General features: G+C 37.4%; 1 protein-coding gene across 2 annotated transcripts in view; it reads left to right on the top strand.

Annotated features, from left to right (window-relative positions):
- adamts10 (ADAM metallopeptidase with thrombospondin type 1 motif, 10) overlaps positions 1–19,865 on the top strand; it is a 46,223-nt gene that overhangs the window by 9,473 nt on the left and 16,885 nt on the right. Inside the window, exons 3-16 of one of the 2 annotated variants that reach the window (XM_043247916.1) lie at positions 939–1,297; positions 2,688–2,847; positions 3,054–3,256; positions 3,981–4,064; positions 6,184–6,329; positions 7,456–7,499; positions 8,316–8,421; positions 9,704–9,850; positions 10,675–10,816; positions 12,018–12,125; positions 12,526–12,671; positions 15,444–15,507; positions 15,746–15,848; positions 19,495–19,628. In XM_043247916.1, coding sequence (XP_043103851.1) covers positions 939–1,297; positions 2,688–2,847; positions 3,054–3,256; positions 3,981–4,064; positions 6,184–6,329; positions 7,456–7,499; positions 8,316–8,421; positions 9,704–9,850; positions 10,675–10,816; positions 12,018–12,125; positions 12,526–12,671; positions 15,444–15,507; positions 15,746–15,848; positions 19,495–19,628 — 1,946 coding nt within the window. Of the gene's footprint in view, positions 1–938; positions 1,298–2,687; positions 2,848–3,053; positions 3,257–3,975; positions 4,065–6,183; positions 6,330–7,455; positions 7,500–8,315; positions 8,422–9,703; positions 9,851–10,674; positions 10,817–12,017; positions 12,126–12,525; positions 12,672–15,443; positions 15,508–15,745; positions 15,849–19,494; positions 19,629–19,865 lie in introns of those variants that run through there. The other variant, XM_043247917.1, reaches the window with a different exon arrangement.

Genomic DNA, 19,865 nt, shown 5'->3' with positions numbered 1-19,865 from the left:
TCTACTCAATGGTTTCACTGTGAACTCTTTTGTTCGCCAATTGACACGGTCAGAGTACATAACTGCAACTGAATAAAATCCTTGTTAGTAACTAGAGGCTTTTTACATGGGCCCCAGCTGATCCAAGGGAAAACGATCTGCTTAAAATAGTTTGTTCATGGATGTATTGTTTGATTTGAGTTAACAATTCTCACTTGTTAGGATCCTAAAAATACATTTAGTATTTTTTTAAGGTCTTTTATGGTATGGTGTTCATTAAAAATGTATTGTAATAATAGTTACTCTTTAATCCTACAGATTTGCAATTTGCTGAATCCATCAACTTATTTTTCCTAAATGTGGAAAGAGTGTGCAGATTCCATTTAGGCCTGGTCATGTGATCTCAGTTTGGTGGCCCCGTAAAATAATCACCTTGAAGTAAAATGGAATTTTTGTAGGCTACTGGTATGATTTTGAAGTCATTATTTACATAAAAGTGCATGTATATTTCACATTTTTAATGTTTAATGTTATACATTAAATTTATGGTAAACTATAATTTTATAATATGCACTACTGTTCAAAAGATAAGGGTTGATGTGTGATATTTTTTATAAGGAACCTTCAGGATCATGTGACACTTAAAGACAAACTAATGGCTGCTTTACACTGAAAGCTGAACTAATGGCTGCTTAATTACTTATACAGTTACTTAAATATATTGTATTTTTGAGCAAAAAATGCAGTCTCGGTAAGTAAGAGACTTCTTCAAAACAATAAAAAATCATACTCCACACTTTTGATTTGCAGTGTATAAAACCTTTTTCTTTTTTTAATAAGAATTTTAATATAGAATTTCTGTGCATTTAATGCTCAGTTTTTGCTTGTTGTGTGAGCTGTATTAAAACAACCCGACTTCCATCCATCAATCTAAAGGACATTTTTTTGTGTTTCCACAGCTGAGTTTCTTTCCAGCTTGGGCCAGTATGAGATCGCCATCCCAGTGCGTGTGGGGCCGCATGGGGAAACGCTATCGGAAGAGGAGACCTCTCACAGGAATGGCCGACATCGACGTAGCACGGAAACGCAGAGCGTTCCAGAGCCGCAGCTGTACTATCAGCTCTCCACGTCGAGCGCTGACCTTTTGCTCAACCTCACGCTGCAGGGAGGACTGCTCTCGCGACAGTTCCGTGTGGAGTACTGGAAGAGGGGCCGCTTGGCTTGGAGTCACCCATACTTGCCCAGCTGCCACTATGTGGGTCACCTACAGCACCAGCCCCATTCTAGTTCTGTGGCTCTTAGCAACTGTAATGGCCTGGTAAGCTCCATTAGAATTTTGAAGCAAACAGTGCTGTGTCTCAAAGCACAGTGATGTACTAATTACTGTGTACCTAACATATTAGGTACATCTTGTACATCAAATGCACAAGTCTGCAAAATGGGATGCACCTATAGCCTTAAAGGGAAAGTTCACCAGTTACTTACCTTTATGATTTTTTGATGAAATCCAAGAGCTCTCTGACCAATGCGTAGATAGCAAAGCAACCGACAAGTTCAAGACCAAAAAGGTAGTAATGATGTTTTTTAACCATATTGTTTTTGTCTTGTTACTAGACTTGTTAAATATTTAAACTTTAAAATGTATTTGATTTTATTTATTTGCAAGCCTTTTTGCTTGTGTTAAAGAAAAGGAGGGACAAGTGAAAATTATTGTATTTTCTTTGTAAAAAAACCCAAAATATTCCTTTAAATGGCTTCAGTGCTTTGCTAGACATTTCCATCACATGAGGCTCAGATGATATCCGTAATACCGTATGCTAAAGTCATGATGTATTATACAACGTAATCTCTTACTTTCTACACTTGAGTGAGTTGTCGTGGCGCCCCTGTAGATCTGAAATGGGCAGCTGTTGCTAAAGTCTGTCTCTCCCAGCTGGTGTAAAGCTAAACTCTAAAAACAGGTGTTTTGGATCCTAATGATGGATTTAGTTTCAAGCGGCATGCTTTGGCCTTCTCATTACTTGCCGGAGCTGGTAATACACCTGCGTAAACAGATCACAGAGTCAAACCAATGCTTGTTTATCCAGACCCTTTGAGTACAGTATTTAGTCTCTCTGATAAATGCCATTGGACATCCCGGATGCAGTACTGGGTAATTCATCTACCTGGCATCACAGGTGCTAATAAATGACTGGCCTGGTCGATAATTCATCCATTTTTAATTGTGTGTGCACCAACACAAGTAAATACAATGGAGGATTAAGCTTGCTCATGAAGGCGGTAAGAAACGTCCAAGTTAATTATTGGTGATCAGAGTAGCATGACTAAATTCATCAGGGAATGCTCTGTGTGTCCACAAGAGCATCACTAAGCACATTACAGGATTATGTGGACTTGAAAAGTGTGACTGAAAGAGATGAAGAGAGGAAACAATGAAACATGCTAAGATCCTTTGGCCATCTGCCATGAGTTCCCATTTCATCCAGGGTTATTAGCCCAGCGCAAGCTCATTATTTTAGAGGGGAGACTAATGATGGGATGATCTGATCTTGTCAGGGACTTTAATGTATCTCGCGTGTAAATCTGATTGCCCAGGCAGGCCAAATGCTTAGTTCATTCCCATGCAAGCAAAAGCTTATCATGTATTTCAGACACTTCATGCTAATCTTAAATGCGAATCTGTGGTTAAGCATTTTTATTTTTTTCAGCAAGGGGTCATTGTAGCTGGAGGTGAGGAGTACCTTATCGAACCCCTGGTTTCTGCTAAAAACTTCACTAATGAGGATGGCAGAGAAGGGCGCCCCCATGTGGTGTATAAACGGTCATCTCTAAGATACCAAAACATGGACCAGTCCTGTGGAGTCATCGGTAAGACCTAAAAACTCAATGAAGAAAAAGACATTTTAACATCAGGTGACAGGCTTCGCCAACTTTCAGTATGTATGGTATCCCGTTTTAATCCTATCAATAAAAGTCAAGTATTAATGGAAGTAGCGACAGATCTGTGCAATAGGAAGAAATATATACACACCACTGCCTCTTTTTGTTTTCATTTAAACATATATATTTTTTAGATGAAAAGCCTGGTAAAAGCTATGGATGGTGGCAGAGAACAATAAAGCCCTCACCCAACCAGATGGGACGGGGGCAATTACCACTGAAGCGTTCTGTCAGCCGAGAGCGCTACGTCGAAACCCTGGTGGTGGCCGACAAGATGATGGTCAGCTATCACGGCCGTCGCGATATCGAGCAGTACATTCTGGCCGTCATGAATATTGTAAGCTTCAACTCTCCTTGTTCCTGTTTGCAGACTTAAAAGAATAGTTATTGTTACTTTTCATGTCTTTTGAAAACCATTATCTTTTTTATTTATGTATTTTATAGTAGAATGTCCCAGCTGCTCTTTTCTGAATTTTAGATTTTGATCTGAAAGTGCCTGAACCCATAGCTATTATATGGGTTCAGGTACTTTGAGAATGATTTTTGGTGCTTATTTGGTGTTTGACTGCCGCTGGTTTCCATTTGCTTTCATTTTATGGAAGAAAGCTGTTCGGACATTCTGCTAAACTCTTTGCCGGTTACTTGAGATCCTTACAAAGACTTAAAATGAACATCCTTCAATGATGTCCCACAGACTAAGTGAATCTTCAGAGATGTTTGACCTATCCAGGTCATTTGTATTGGCTCAAAGAACAATGGTTAAATGAAAACCAGTTGTCTAAGTAACTGTCTTCTGTCACCCTGAGGATCCATATTTCTTTCTCCAATTTATAATCCCCATGGGCGATTTGTGGCATTGTTACAAATAGTTTCACACCTGTGGAATGTGTTTAATGAAGGGATTACCTCACCTTGCGGCCCCAGCGCAGCAGTTAGCACTGGTTTTATAGTAGACTGTAAAATGTCCGTCTTTACAGTAAACAGCAGGATTAGAAAGGTCTAAAAACAGACAATTGGCTCGTTTTTTAAGACTGGTTTTTTCTTGTTTCCCTGGAGGTCAGGTTGCCAAACTGTTCCAGGATTCTAGCCTGGGGAACGCAGTGAACATCGTTGTGACAAGGCTTATTCTACTGATGGAAGACCAGGTACTCTATTTGAAGCACGTTTGCCTAAAGGACTGATACATTTATTACATTTGCCTGATTACAATATTTGTGTGATTTAAATTCATGCATTAGCATTCAAATAGGAACATTTTAAGTGAGCATAGAAATACCAACATGTTTCTGTTAACAGTCCAGTGGTATGTTTTATATAAAATATAAATGCCTCTGGTGTGCATTACATTTGTGAAAAGTATAAAAAGTGGTTTAACAAGCAATGTGAATGCAAGCACTTTGGCTCCGCTTTTAAAATAGAAAAAAATATATATATATATATATATATATATATATATATATATATATATATATATATATATATATATATATATTTAAGCAATTTAGGATATAAATATGCACTATTGGGAAATAATTAAGGGTCAGTAAAAATTGAACAAAAATGACAGTAAAGACTTTGGACGTTTTTATTACAGCTGTCTAAAATGTATCCCAGTTTCCACTAAAATATTAAGCAGCACAACATGTAATTTCACAATATGTCTGTTTTACTGCATTTTTTATGAAATATATACAACCTTGGTGAGTATAAGAACATAATAAAACATTTAAAAACCTTACAGACTACAAACGTTCAAACAGCAGTGTACATTATTATTCCATATGTATTTCATTATTTATATTTTATTCATATATAATGTGTTAATTCATATATTAATTTTTTTTGATTATTACTATATTTTATTAAAGTTCGCTACAATTCAAAAATATTATGTGAATTATGATTACTAGAAAGCAAAAAAATATGACATTATTTATTGCAATTATTCATACACAGATTATTAACTAGACAAAACTAATTATTGTTACCATCCAACACATACACATATAAGCCTTAGTCTGGCTTATTTCAACTGTCAAAGAATTCCTTGTTTGTGTATTTACAGGCAAAAGCGTCCTAGTCTGAGGCAGTTGAGACGGTCCACACAAGTCTGGACTGTTTGCTACCCGACTCTGCTGGGTGTGTCCAGAGAGCCTGCCATGACTGCTCTTATTGTTGATTGTGACCTCTCATTTTGCCGCAGTCATGAATGTACAGGGGCTTAAAAAACCCAGCAAAATCTAAGGGGAGGCCAAACTGTACTGCTACTGTTCTTGCCGCCTGCTTCTTAATGCAATCTATCTGCCTCTGTCGTGCATCAGGCTTCCACCTCTGTCCTGAGCGGGGCGTGACGACACCACATGAGCGAGTTGGCTCGCTCCACGGGATCTCTGGAACATGCAGACAGAGTCGGGACCTCAAACAGGCTCCTACAGACGACAAAGGGCAGGGAAAGGATAGGAGTGGGGCTTTGTGGTGTATTTAATGAAGCATTAATGATCCCAAATCTTAGACAGCTAAAAATAAATCCCCCTGTAATTTGTTCCGCATAATGTCATTTGACAAATGATGGGAGACCGGTCATTAGGAGCAGTATTAGCCGTGTTGAGATAACCACAGTGTGGCGCGCTGAGGTTTCGTGGAACCAAACATGGTTCGTTTCCAGATGAGAACACCCCGCCACCCCCTGTGGTAGAGGAAGTTAGGACTCTGAGCCCTGGATTGTGGGATGATACATTTATAGACTATGCCAATGTGTGCATTCCTGGGTTACAAGTGTAATGATGCTGTGGCTGTCTTGGGTGCTGGGTACCAGGCAGAGTGGAAGGAAACACAGTTTTTTGAACATTTAATACTAAATTTGTTGCATTTACTGTCATAAAGCTGCTTGCTTTATGTATTGCTACACTACTGACAATGGGTCGTCTTTCCTTTCCTAGACATTTTTGCTAATTTGATCTCAACGTAAAGACAATATACATAAGCTATACAATCACTATTTATGCAGATTTGTTTTGCACAGATTTGAAATACTTACCAAAAAAATAACAGCATATTGTCAACTGTTATATGAAAAGCAGTCCAATATCAGTCTATTTGGGAAACAATTTTAAGGTCTTCCTGTACTACAGATACATATGAGCAAGCACATACGTTTAACTCATCAGATTATACACAGAGAGTACGATGTATATGCAATAAATCTGGATGTACTGTCAGGTCCAAGTTTATCTGATCCAACTTTTTCCTTTCCTTTCCTGCCAGCCCTCACTAGAGGTAAACCATCATGCAGGGAAGTCTTTAGACAGTTTCTGCAAGTGGCAAAAGTCCATTCTGCACAGGAACGGACATGGAAATGCCATCCCTGACAATGGAATTGCTCACCATGATACAGCTGTCCTCATCACCAGGTCAGCAAGCAGATAAAATTTGAGTATATGCTTTTAAAATCTTTTTCAACACACACACACACACACACACACACACACACATTAACATCTGTCTAAAATTTCATAGCACTCCATTGGTTCTACAAGGCAACAGGTCATAATTTTAAAATGGCTTTAAAGTACTTGAAGTGTGTGTTTGGAAGAACAAACGATTTATGGGAAATCATGCTATAGGTTTAATCTACACAATGAGGAGTTAGTTTGAGTTCCTGCGCCTCAGGGTTGAGTGCGAGAGATGACATGTGAAGTATGAGAAGGAAATAAAGAGTGAGAGCGAAAGAGAGAGGCAGAGAGAAAGAGAAAGTGTGGGAAGTGTTGAGTTGTTATATTGGAGGTTATATCAGAGGGTATGTCTGCTGGATGCATCAAGCATTTCCTTTCATTGTCTTCGCTCTCTTATCAGGAAAGTGTCCAGTCTGTGAACTGTCTCAGCTCTAGTATCTGTGTCTGTGTGTGTGTGTACTTGTTTATGCTACATTGTGATGCAAGGAAATATGCAAGGATAAAAAAATGAAAATTTTGACATTGTGGGGATCGACTTACACCTACCCCTTAGAGGTTTATGTACTATGTAACTAAATGCAATGCGACAAGATTTAACAGTCATCTTTGCTTTAATTTATTTTCAAGATCTGAGGTAAACTGTTGTTGCTTTCAGTATTGCAATAAAACTAATAATAGATGTGTTAAATAAATGTTTAATTTTGAATAAAGCACATAATCACCCTAGATTATCTACTGTCATATAGTTTGTAACTTTGTATGCTGTTATTCAAGCCACAGCGTTGCAGATATAGAAACCGTTTCTAAATTTTTTCATTTTTGTGTCACCGCCACGGCTAGTTAGGACAAAAACTGTGATTAACATAGATTTAACATGAGATTCCTTTTATTGCATATTGCAGTCATTGCATGTGTAGTTACGACACAGTGTTAGGGGTTAGGGAAAAAATCAGTTAATAGTCAGTATAAAAGTCTGGAAAGTTCTCACAATTCACAGAAACAAACGTGTGTGTGTAGAAAAACCCAAGCCGTTCATTCAACCAAACATAAAAAAAACATGAATCTTTCTTTGGTGTGTTTTCAGGTATGACATCTGCATCTACAAGAACAAACCCTGTGGAACACTTGGTAAGACATTTATCTATCCATTCAACCAGTCCATCCATTTTACCAATCCAAACATTCTTCCAATCTATCCAGTAATCCAATCCATCCATTCTATGAGTCCATTTATTCTTCCATTCCATCCTTCCTACCAATCCATTAATTCTTTCATCTAATCATCCAATCTATCTATTCTTCTAATCTAATGAATCGTCCAATACATCCATTTTACCAGTCCATACAATCATCTCATCATCCCATCCATTTATCATTAATTGTTATCTGTCTGCGTGCATTATATATTTGTTTATTCATTGTCTGAATTCTCATTTTTTCTCTGTTCATAACAAAGCTAATCGAAGATTTATTGGTACTATATAGTTTTTACTTTGATAGTATTGATTAGTTTGTAGAGACTAATTAACAAATTAATTAACTAATCAGCAATACTGTAGTAGCATTTGCATATATGTGTATCTGCATATCCACGCTATTTTTCCATGCGGAAGTAAGCTATTTCTTGCGAATATGTGGGACATCCAATTGATAAGCTGGTACAGCTAAACAACTATTAGAATAAACAGAGTACAGTAAATTGTAAAACAATTTCTACAACAAAGTGTGCATATGATAAATCTAAATAATATGATAACAATTACCAATTTGCAAATTCAGTTAACATAATCTAAAAATTACTGAAAGCTGCTGACACCAATAGCTGAATTAAAAGACCTAGCCCACTCTTACAATAAAAATAAGGTGGATAGAATTGTAGCATATATGTGTATGTGGTTTGTCCGTGTCACTGTGTCCGTGTGCACACACGTGTGTCTGTATCAGGTCTGGCACCTGTTGGCGGTATGTGTGAGCCAGAGAGAAGCTGCAGCATCAATGAAGACATTGGTCTGGCAACTGCTTTTACCATAGCACATGAGATAGGGCACACGTGAGTCTCTTTCAATTCTTCTACTTCCTTTCTTCCTTCTTATGTTCCATTGTTTGGGTGTGTTTTTCTGTCAGAATTTTGTTGATTGATGTTGCTTTAAATCAAGAGGGAACTGCGGGGGCATTGAGAAATATTTATTTATTTTGAATGCGATTATTCTCGGATAATTGTTTGACAGCACTACTAATAATAAATTAAGTGATAAAAATGTCAAACAAAAGTAAATACAGAAATGTGAAATAAAATGAAATGCTTAATAAAAAAAGACGAAGCATTACAGTAATTAGTGTCCGTGAACATGCAAATGTTTTGTTTAATCATTAAAATATTAGCTTAAAAATTCAGAAAAGTTCAAAAGGGTTCAGCTGACAAAAAACGTTTGAGAATCCCTACTGCACCTAAACCTAACTGTGACAAAATTGTGTCAGTATGTCAGTCAGCTTTTGAAGCCCTACTATAAGTCAGCATTACATCAGCTCTCTAAAATTCCAGTTTTCCTTACTTGCGTCATCAAGACATACCCTCTCATCTCTGACCCTTGGCATTTGACCTCTACTCTGAGCGACCTACCAAAACAAACTTGGCTTAAATTCAAGAATGAACTCTAAATCCACTGGAGCCTTTTACATATAAATAATGCCCATTATCAACAACTGCAGTAATATTTTCTTTCAGTCTTGGGATATTTATATCTTGTTAGTGGAGCAAGTGACGACAAACTATGATGGCTCCAGTCACTTTGCGCTGGGCTTTTCATTTGTGTTTTTTTTTGCACTCCAAGATGTTGAAGTATTGTTTTACTTGGTGGCCCAGCATTCCATTCACTTTCTGCAGCTTAATCATGCATGTGAATTTATGGGCACTCCTGGCTGATATCAAGCTTCGGAATACTTCCATGAAAAGCAATTCTTTTGTCATTTCTGCTACTTTAGTAGTCGAAAAGAGTTTTTTTTTCTACCATTGTGCGGATCTGAGCTCTATTTGTACTGGGTCACTCAGTGTACTGTTGCTTTGGCTACACTCATGGGCCTCGGAGCTGTTTTCATAGGTGGTGAAGTCATTATTGGTCTGGTCCTAATGGTTCATCCAGGTAGCTTTGAACTGAAGGCCATATGACGTTGCGCTCAGGGGCTGTCTAGACAAGGGGGCATATGTTTAACTGTGTGTAGGATTACATAAGTCTGTGTGAGGTGCTGATAGGTTTGGGCGTGTTTGTTCACATTCTGTATCCATGGGATTCCATTTTTATAATTCCATAAAATCATTCATCTCTCTCTTTTAGGTTTGGGATGAATCATGATGGTGTTGGCAATGCATGTGGGGTGCGCAGTCAGGAGACCGCTAAACTCATGGCTGCCCACATCACCATGAAGACTAACCCGTTCGTCTGGTCTGCCTGCAGCCGCGATTACATCACCAATTTCCTCGAGTGCGTCTGCTGCCTCAGTCTGAGATCTGTATTTTCACCGAGACATACTAGATTTAGTGTGAAATATTGACCGTGTCATTATTGAATTTTAGTATCATAAATTTTGAAAGGATTGGGTTATAAAAATGATTGATGTGAATGTCTTTTTAAAGTCATGCAACAATATCATCTGAGTTTGCATTTATTAGGCATTTGTTACATGAGGTGCTTAGTAATGATATTTATATTTGACTAATATCTTATTTTAAAATCAGGCAAATTAATATTTGGCTTGAAATTCTTCTGACAGTTAGTTCAAATCAGTTTTTTAAATATTTTAGAGAATATTTGTTGTACTTCCTAATCAAATTTGATTTGTTTTCATTTTATATACACTACAGTAAATACTTTTTGGTTGTTACAAAACAAACAAATGCAAATATATGCTTTTGTTGTTAATCTTAATACTGAACTGTTAATATGTAACTGTTTCTAAATCGATATATTAGCATATCAAATCAGCATATCAGCATATTAGCATGATTTCTGAAGGATCGTGTGACTAAAGTAATGGCTGCTGAAATTTTAGCTTTACCATCAAAGGAATAAATAAAAATGTCAACTATATTCTGTATGAAAACAGTTAGTAACTCTTTTTGTAAATTCCTTATGAAAATATATATTTCTAGCCATTAAAGCCAATTTACTGCCACAACAAACATAAACAAAAGTTAACACACTGATCCAAAAAAAGTGCTTGTTAGTATCAGGGCAGCATGAACTACCTTTTATGCTTCCCTTACTTCTCATACCCATTCTGTTTTCTTTCTGATTTTTATTTTCAGCTCTGGCATGGGTTCCTGCCTCAACAATGTTCCCCCAAAGCAGGAATTTGTTTACCCCACCACAGCCCCTGGCCAAGCATATGATGCAGACGAGCAGTGCCGCTTTCAGTATGGAGTGAAGTCTCGTCAGTGTAAATACGGGGTACTTGCATCACTTAGTGTAATCGACAACAGTTCTTCACCCAAGAAAGAAAATTCCATCATGTTTTTAAAATGCAGATGAGCATGATTTTTGACTATTGTACCATAGGAATACTATGTTTTGTCTGATGTACCAATCTAAAATTTGGGACCAGTGAAAATTTTCAAGAATATTAAAAAGCTCAAACTTTTGAACGATAGTGTACATCACTCTATGAGAACAGCATTGTGCTAAAACATAGATATTAGAACATGGATATTATTATTTGCTAGAACTTTTTCTTTTTCAAATAATATTTTTGGAATATTTATGTCTGTAAAATTATTTATTTTGTGGATATTGACTATTTAAAAAATATCTCCTCGGTATATAACCATCACACCATAACATAGTAAGACATCTATGCTCAAGTAGAGCCTTTGTACAGATGAATTGTGGGTTATGGTCCTATCCAGGTTGCCTTTATATCCCCAAAGTAAATCATTTAGCACTCTCTCTCCTTTTCTCTCTCGCTCTCTTTGTAAATCTGCACCAGATGGTAGTTCTACCTTTCGCTGGCTGTAACATTCCATCTTTTTGCTCCCCCACCAGACTTCAGACCGCTGGCATTCTGCCACTTTTGTCCAAAACCACAAGTTGGTCAAAAGTTTGCTTCTCTTTGGTTTGCGGGTCTATTTTCTGCCAGCCAAAGCTGACCTTTATACCTCCACAGACCCACAGTGGAGCTCAGAGCTCAGTCTGTAAAGTGTGCTATATCTGCTCTTGTTGAGTCAAGCTTTAGATTTTAACTGCTTTATGGGATACCAGTGCAGGAAACTGAACATCTGGTGAAGGATAACACACACTAGTTCAGTTCTATATACTGTTACAGTGTAGTCTAACAAAACAGGAAGTTATTAGGTAGGTCTGCAGTGCAGTGTGTTCTTTACATTTGATCTGAGGACATCTGATACATCATGAGATGTGGCAGAAACAAGAATGTACCATAGTATACCATAGTATAACTGCTAAAACATGTTAAAAACACTCAGAACACCTTAGCAACCACATAGCCATGTCGGTGGACATTGTTTGGTGCAGGGATGTCCAACTTCTACTCTTTCCGCACAATTCTTCAGTCTCCTGAGTGTCTCTTAATGTCTGTTTTTCCCCACATTATCTGGAGTTTTGTTTAGTGGCTCCTGTGTATGTGTGTGTTCAGGAAGTCTGCAGTGAGCTTTGGTGCATGAGTAAAGGGAATCGCTGCATCACCAGTAGCATCCCGGCAGCCGAGGGCACCATCTGTCAGACCAGCACCATCGAAAAAGGGGTAAGGACAAGGAATTCTGGGAACAGGCCAGGAAGAGCAGAACACAGATATGTCAAGGCTGTGTGTCAATTTGTCAATTTTATATATAAATACACATGCATATAAATACAAAAAAGTAACATTTATATATTAAATAAATGTATATATATTATATAAATTATATGAATATAAATACATGCATGTGTAAAAAATATATGCTGTATGTGTGGGTATACATAATATGCACAATACACACATATATGAAAATGAAAAACCTTAATTTTGTATGTGGTCAACTGTGGTTAATTGTTTGACAACACTAATATACAGTATATATTATAACTAAGCTCACCATATACTGGCAGATTTTTGGTTGCCAGATATCACATATTTTATATTGATTAATGCTGTTTTTCATCAGTGGTGCTACAAAAGAGTGTGTGTGCCGTATGGAACACGTCCAGAGGGGGTAGATGGTGGGTGGGGCCACTGGTCGCCATGGGAGGAGTGTAGTCGCACATGTGGGGGAGGAGTCTCATCCTCTATTCGCCATTGTGACAGCCCCAGGTGAGTCAGGGTCATGTGTTTGATTAACACTGCTTGATTGGACAGATTAGTCAACGACAATAGTATTTGTGCTACATTGTGTGAGTGGCAGTGTTCAGAATGGAATATAGCTTGCTAACTACTGACTACTAAACTATGCTACATAAATAGCAAGGGGAAAAAACATCCACATTGTCACATTACCTCATCATATTCTAAAATAAAAATTCTGTCATTTATTCACCCTCCACTCGTTCCAAAACCTGCATGAGTTTCTTTATTATGTTGAACACAAAAGAAGATATTTTGAAGAGTGTTGATTACCAAGCAAGTTGATAAGCTTTGTTATTCAATGCACAAAAGTCTAACAACCGAAATGGCACAGAAAAAGAAGAACAGAACTCAAGAAAAAATAAATAACGAGGCTCAAGAGATGTTGCAGGATTCTGACTATGCAGATGAACTGAAAGAAATGGAGGAAGATGACGACTGCGAGTCTACTGAAGTAAACGAGTTGATCCCCAGTAATGCAGATTGTGTTACAAGCCATTAAAGAAATGGACAAACGAGTTACGAGTAAAATTGACAATGTTATGTCAGCGATCAAAGAGGTAAAGGAGTGCGTGAAGGAGGCAGAGGAACTTACTTCTGGAGCTGAAGATGAAATAGTTAAGCTCTGAGCTTTTGCAAATTTCCTTGAATCACAAGTTAAAAAGGTTGGCAACATGGAAAAGAGAAACAGACGGAACAATCTGAGGCTGGTGGGATCACTGGAAAAAGAATAAGGAAACGATATGTGCGTTTTAGAAGCCTGGGTTCCAATAATATTGGAAATGGACTCGAACACATTGTTAGCTATAGAGTGTGCTTATAGACTGGGCCTAAAACAAAATAAGGATGCTCAGAACACAAGACAGGATGGCAGTACACTACCAAGAATGGTGATAATGAACTTCAAACAAAAGAGCAGGTGCTTAGAGTGGCCGGGTCCAAGGGGGCAATTTCATACAAGCAACATACTCTTCGATTTCATCCAGATGTTTCGGCTGATGAATCGGTAAACACAGGATCTTGTACCACACTCATCTTTTACTTACTTATCAGGAGAATTCAAGGATGTTTGTCACACCGGCAGCGGGTGAAAGCTTCATGGAAGAGTTAGTCACAGAATAAAGGTGGGCTCAATCCAATCAGACTATTAAAGTTCTGAATGCAGGTTAGGGAGAACTCGGATCATACATCATAAACGTTATCCTTTTTATTTCAAGACTCGATAGTGAATCGAGACGAATTTGTAAAATAACAAAGTATGTTCAGTTATTATTGTTATCTGGAAATTTGAAAATGTGTGTTTATAGTGTAATATCATATGTGATGGCACAAATAAGGTTGTTGTGATTAATAGAGACGTAAGTATGTGATTGTTCCTCACGGGAGTGTGGACCAATCAGTGCCATATACGAAGTGTAAGGGGTGGGGGTTAAACACAGTAGTATGGACACTGCTATTTGTTTAATTTACTGATCAGATTTGGTTTTGGTGAAAGGTACTGTAGGTGGGTTAGATTACTTTATAAGAGTTCTACAGCAGTGTTGACAAATAATATTGTTTCAAAAACGTTTAGCATATCAAGAGGGTGTAGACAAGGTTATCCCCTTTCTCCTCTTTTTTTGCCATCTCCATCAAACCTTTTGCAATAGCAGTAAAACAACACTTGGAAATAACAGGCACTAAAATTGGACAAAAAAATGGGATAAAATTGTGTTATTCGCTGATGATGTCATTCTTTTCCTAAAACATACGTCAATACCTTCTTTATTAGATCTCATTGGTACATTTAGAAAAATTTCTGGATACAAATCATTTCTGGATACAAATTAATAATTCTAAAAGTTCTACTCTATATTCAAATGAGATGAACAGGAAGCAAACTAGTAATCATGTAGCAACCTTCAATATAGTTGATCGTTTTACATACTTGGGTCTAAAAGTAAAAAAAAAAATACCAAAAATAGATGTTGTGCAAGTAAATTATGATCCACTTCTTAAAAATGTTAGTAAGTCTATAGAAAGATGAATGTCTTTACCCATATCATTAATTGTAAAATACTGAGAAGTTTTTTTTTGGTAGTTTATGCATGTGTGTATGTTCATGCGTGTTGTTAAAATGAGAATAAAAAAGAAATTAGATAATTGTGGAAAATTGGGGTAATTGACATTACTTTTTGGTTCAGTTATAATCACTATGTAATCACAATGAAAATAGAAGGTTAAGTCAAAGCATGTTGCATTGTTAAATACAGTATTTTGTGCAGGGAAGTCGCAAGTATTTTATTTTTACAGATAATGCAGATAATATAAAATACTGTTCAGAAATAACTGTTTTCATTATTGTTTCTTGAGCACCAAATCAACATATCAGAATGATTTCTGAAGTATTGTGTCACTGAAGACTGGAGCAATGGCTGCATTTATTTTAAATTTTAACATTTTACTTTGGTGACCATAAGAGGCTTCTTCCAAGAAAAAAAAATCTTACCAACCCCCAAAATTTGTAACATTTTTATAGTGTATACGAGTGATTGGATGATTCATAATGTTCTGACGCTCAGCCTGTTGTACTCAGTGAACCTAGTTTGATGACATGCCAGGGAAAATCGGAAAAACTAACAGATCGACAGAAAGACAGAAGATGTCTGGCTGAAGCGAACTTGAGCAAAATGATTGTGTAATTGAGAGTTACATTTAAATTACACTCAGATGTGTCTGATGCCTGTCCTTGTGTGGATGCAGGCCAACAGTTGGAGGAAAATATTGTCTGGGAGAGAGGAAGCGCTTCAGGTCCTGCAACATTGATGTGAGTTTGATAACCACACATCACTGACTCCATTTGTGTTTGTCTGCATGTCTGACATTTCTTCAAATGCTTACAAATGTACTCATACCCCTTAGAACTTTGGTTTGTTTGTGGATGGATTCTGCTCCAAATTAGATGACGTGACTGAAAACTAGGGTGCATTTTGCAAAATATTAAACCTCTAAATGTTGCCGTGCTCCACTATAATGTCAGACTCCCTCATTTTTGTGTGGATTAGGAGTGCCCGGCCGGTTCTCAGGATTTTCGGGAGATTCAGTGCTCGGACTTTGACAGTGTTCCCTTCCGGGGGAAATTCTACACCTGGAAGCCATACAGGGGTGGTAAGTACAAAGCCCTTTATGCCACCTGTTCTGAGACACAGTGTACTGGTTGTGTCACTTCGATTACTCTGAACTGTTCTGAGTTTTTTATGTAATTTGTTACAAACACATGTGGACAATTATGGGGGTAATCATTCTCACAAAATGTAGATTCAGATCTAATGCTAGATTCAAAATATAAGTACTTATTATATCATATTGGTGCATCCCTTGAGCCAATGCAAATGTTTGTGCTGAGAACCAAGCACAATCACGTGATCTCCTTGTTACCTACATCTTTCCTGATTATGGGGATGTTTAAGAGCTCAGTTGTTGTTGTTTAAGACTGTTTAGGGATTTGGAAGGTGGTTTAGATATTAAGACTAGACCACCATGCTCCAAAGAACCAATCTCTGCAATGGTTCTGGTCCAGGACAGATGTGAGCGAGAGATAATGAGAGAAAAAGAAACTGCAGATAACAGTCTGGCATCCATATGCTGGGCTGCAGACTGCCAACTTCCCAGAATCCCCGGTTTAAAGTCCTGCTTTTGATGAGTGTGAAGCTGGACGTCAAGGACATAACTGCCTTTAATCTGCCCCTCCAATAACATAATGGCTTACAGAGAGAAGCCCACTGCAGGCTACAACCGTTGCTTTCATCAAGTCAGCTGATTTTACAATGGAAATCCCTTGCAGCTGTTAAAATAAGTGCCAGACTGCTGTTTTACCCTGCTGTAGGGTAAGGTAGCATATAGACCTTAGACCTGTAATCTCTTTGTGTTCACACTGTCATCTTTCTTGTGGTTTTCTTTTCACTTCTAGCATTGCTTTCTTTGTTTTGTCTGTGTGTGTGGGACTTTCATATTGTTTATATTATGTATATTAGCTGCAATATTTTAATAACAGAATGCGGTAAGCATTTCACATAGTAATATAATGTTCTTTTGTCTCATGCCATTGCTTTAATTACATTTAATAAGTATTTGACTTGATTTGTTGTCTATCTCTAGCATGAATAATTCCTTTCTCTCTGTTCTGTATGTTATGAATAGCATGCCAAATGCAAGCTGAAAATCATGCTATTGATAACTACTTTCATGAATGGGATGGGCTTCCTAATTTGGTGCTCAATAAACATTTCTTGTTAGCAGTGCTGCTTAATGCTTATGTGAAAACCATTATTAGTTCAAAATAACTTAACTAGGAATAAAGTTGAGAGGACTTTATTAAACAAGTTCAGTAAGCATAATTTAAGTTTAGTGATTTAAATTGTGAAGTTGTCCACTAAAACAAGTTCAATAATTAACAGTGACGCTGTATGAAGCAAACAGTGATGTACACAATACACAATTAAAATACATAAAATACAGAGTAATGTCACTTTTGGAAAAGATTCATCACTTTTGCTGACATTCCGGTTGCGTTATACATTATTCAATTGGTCATGTTCTGGTTGTATGTTCTCTCTCGTCAGAACCTCCTGAAACCCATACACTCCAGTAAAGCCTTCTTTTAACCACCTCAAAAATATACCTATGCCCTTCCAGAACAAAGTCTCATGGGATGTGCAGTTTCCATCGTAAGCCTGCTTCAGTATATGTTTTCACAGGCACCCAGGACCTTATCAGATTAGTCCAACACTAACAGAAAACTGGCCAGCAGCTCCAAAAACTGCCCCCTTTAGGTTTATAAAACACGTTTAGTGGAAGAGTTATTATTTAACGTCAAGACTGTGGTAGATGTGATCCTACTGATAAGGCAAGAGGGTCTTAGGCAGCCAAAGTGAGATTATGCAGAGTTTTAACACCACCACTGCCAGGTACAGGCAAGGGGAATGGGTTCAGACCCACCAGTCTGTCAAGCGTAATATAAAGGAGGCCTAGAGTAGGGACAAAGTCTGGTACCAGTCTGAGTGGGATTAGGAGTCGTTTAACTCCTTGTTCTCTGTCACATGGTTAATGAAGTATATATTGTGTGAGTTCTGCACTTTAAAACACTGCATTAAAGTACATGTTATGTTTCCTTTTTTTAACTCTCTTTACCACATTGAATATCTTCTTTAGTCTTGTACTTTTTTAAATACAAGTTCAAAACTATATGTTTCAAATTGACTAGTCCCTGGGTTGTTTTAATGATCGGACCTGGAATTTATATAAAATGTGTCCTTGCTTTTATAAACAAATGGACAGAGCATGATAAGATGTAAGAATATACAGTGTTCATAGAAATAACTCTGTAGTTTATAGAATTCATAGAGGTTTTGTTATCATGCAAATTGTTAACTTTTAGAATGGTAATTTAAGCACCGCCATTTAAAATATTAATATTAAAAATAATAAAACAACTAATATAGATAATATAGAACTAATACAGATAAACAAAATAAATTTAATCTAGACAAGCTAGCTAAGAAATGTTTGGAAGATTAGAATACTAGTTGTATATGGACGTAAGGTTTGAGCTCAGTAAGACTTTTTCTTTCTTTTTTTTTAAAGAAACTTTTTAAAGAAATGTGACCATTAAGGTTTTGCAAATAAATGCAAAAACGTTATTTCAATTAAATATTTTTTTATTATGTTTTGAAAATGTGTCTTGGTTTCCACAAAAATATTAAGCAACACAACTATTTTCAACATTGATAGTATTCAGATCTGTTTCTTAAGCACCAAATCAGCATTTTAGAATGATTCATAGAGGATAATATGAGCAAAACTGGAGTAAAAGCTTTGCAACACAGTAATACACTACATTTAAAATATATATATTTCTTATTTACTGTATTTTTGATTGAATAAGTGCAGCCTAATGGGCTTCATTGATTCTTAAGAGAAGACCCCAAACTTCTGATTGATACTTTTGATTTAAGACAGGCGTCTATGCTATCAGTCTCCTCTTACTCTCCTTTCCTCACCCATCATGTGAATTGCATGATTTCTTCTTTGTCTCTCAGGGAATGTGCTGGGAGAGGCTGTTTTTCCCTCCATCGTGCTTTATTCTTTGTTCCTCAAATTTGTAGGGCCGTTACAAAGAAGACAGGGGAATGAAGCAAGTGTGTGTACTTGCGTTTCAGCTGCTTTATCTATAAGCAAACCATCTAAAATGTGCGCCGGACCCCCCTCCTCAAGGATGTAACAGCAGTGGAAGAATAAACTAACTTACATAAACCCCACAAGCTCATTAAAATACCACATGCAGCCATGGAGCTCTACAGAGTGCTGGCGGCCGTCCCACGGAGTTAGTATAGTTATAAAGCTCTGTTTGGCTGCATGAAATACACCGTTCACGTGTCTCCATTGTTGGAGGCGCATTAAAGTGTGGAGCGAATTTGCCAACAGATTGTTTTCAAGTTTGTTTTGCCGTTGTATAATGTTGTAAACTTAACAATGCATAACGCATGAGGAGTCAGTTCTGTACAAGCATAGGCGTGTGTCATGTTAATTTTTTTCCCCCTATACCACATGTACACTTTGTAGCTTTTATGATATCCCGTGAGGATATGTCAGTCGGTTTAGGCTGATGTTTAGCATAACTAGCTTTCTTTGTATCGTTGCATATTTATTTTGAAACTCATCTTACTGAGTATCTGCCAAAGCTTTTCTTTTTTAAGTATGTTCCATGTTTCTGACCAAATGTTGAGGTGTGATGTTTTGCACGTTTTGGCTACAGGTGGAGTGAAGTCATGTTCTCTGAACTGCCTGGCGGAGGGCTATAACTTCTACACTGAGCGAGCGCCAGCTGTGGTGGACGGCACACCTTGCAGGGACGACTCTCTGGACGTTTGTGTTAATGGCGAGTGTAAGGTGAGACAGTTACACATGCTTTTTCTTTAAGGTTTCACATGGTTTCGTACAGTGTGCTTTTCCAATTGTTGTGTTCGTGGCTTTGAACTTCTGCCAGAGCAATAGACTGAACAGAAGAGAAAATTCCCTCTTGCCCCATAGATCCACCAGTCTCTTAACACATTTTATAGCAATATGAAGCATCCTGGATTTAATTACAGCTCTGAACTGTAAGACTGTATTGCTCCTTGCCACATT

Source organism: Puntigrus tetrazona, chromosome 8, assembly GCF_018831695.1.
Source record: "Puntigrus tetrazona isolate hp1 chromosome 8, ASM1883169v1, whole genome shotgun sequence".
In the NCBI taxonomy this organism is placed as follows: domain Eukaryota; kingdom Metazoa; phylum Chordata; class Actinopteri; order Cypriniformes; family Cyprinidae; genus Puntigrus; species Puntigrus tetrazona.
The sequence above is the reverse complement of the archived record's forward strand: the minus strand, read 5'-3'. Positions and strand labels throughout refer to the sequence as shown.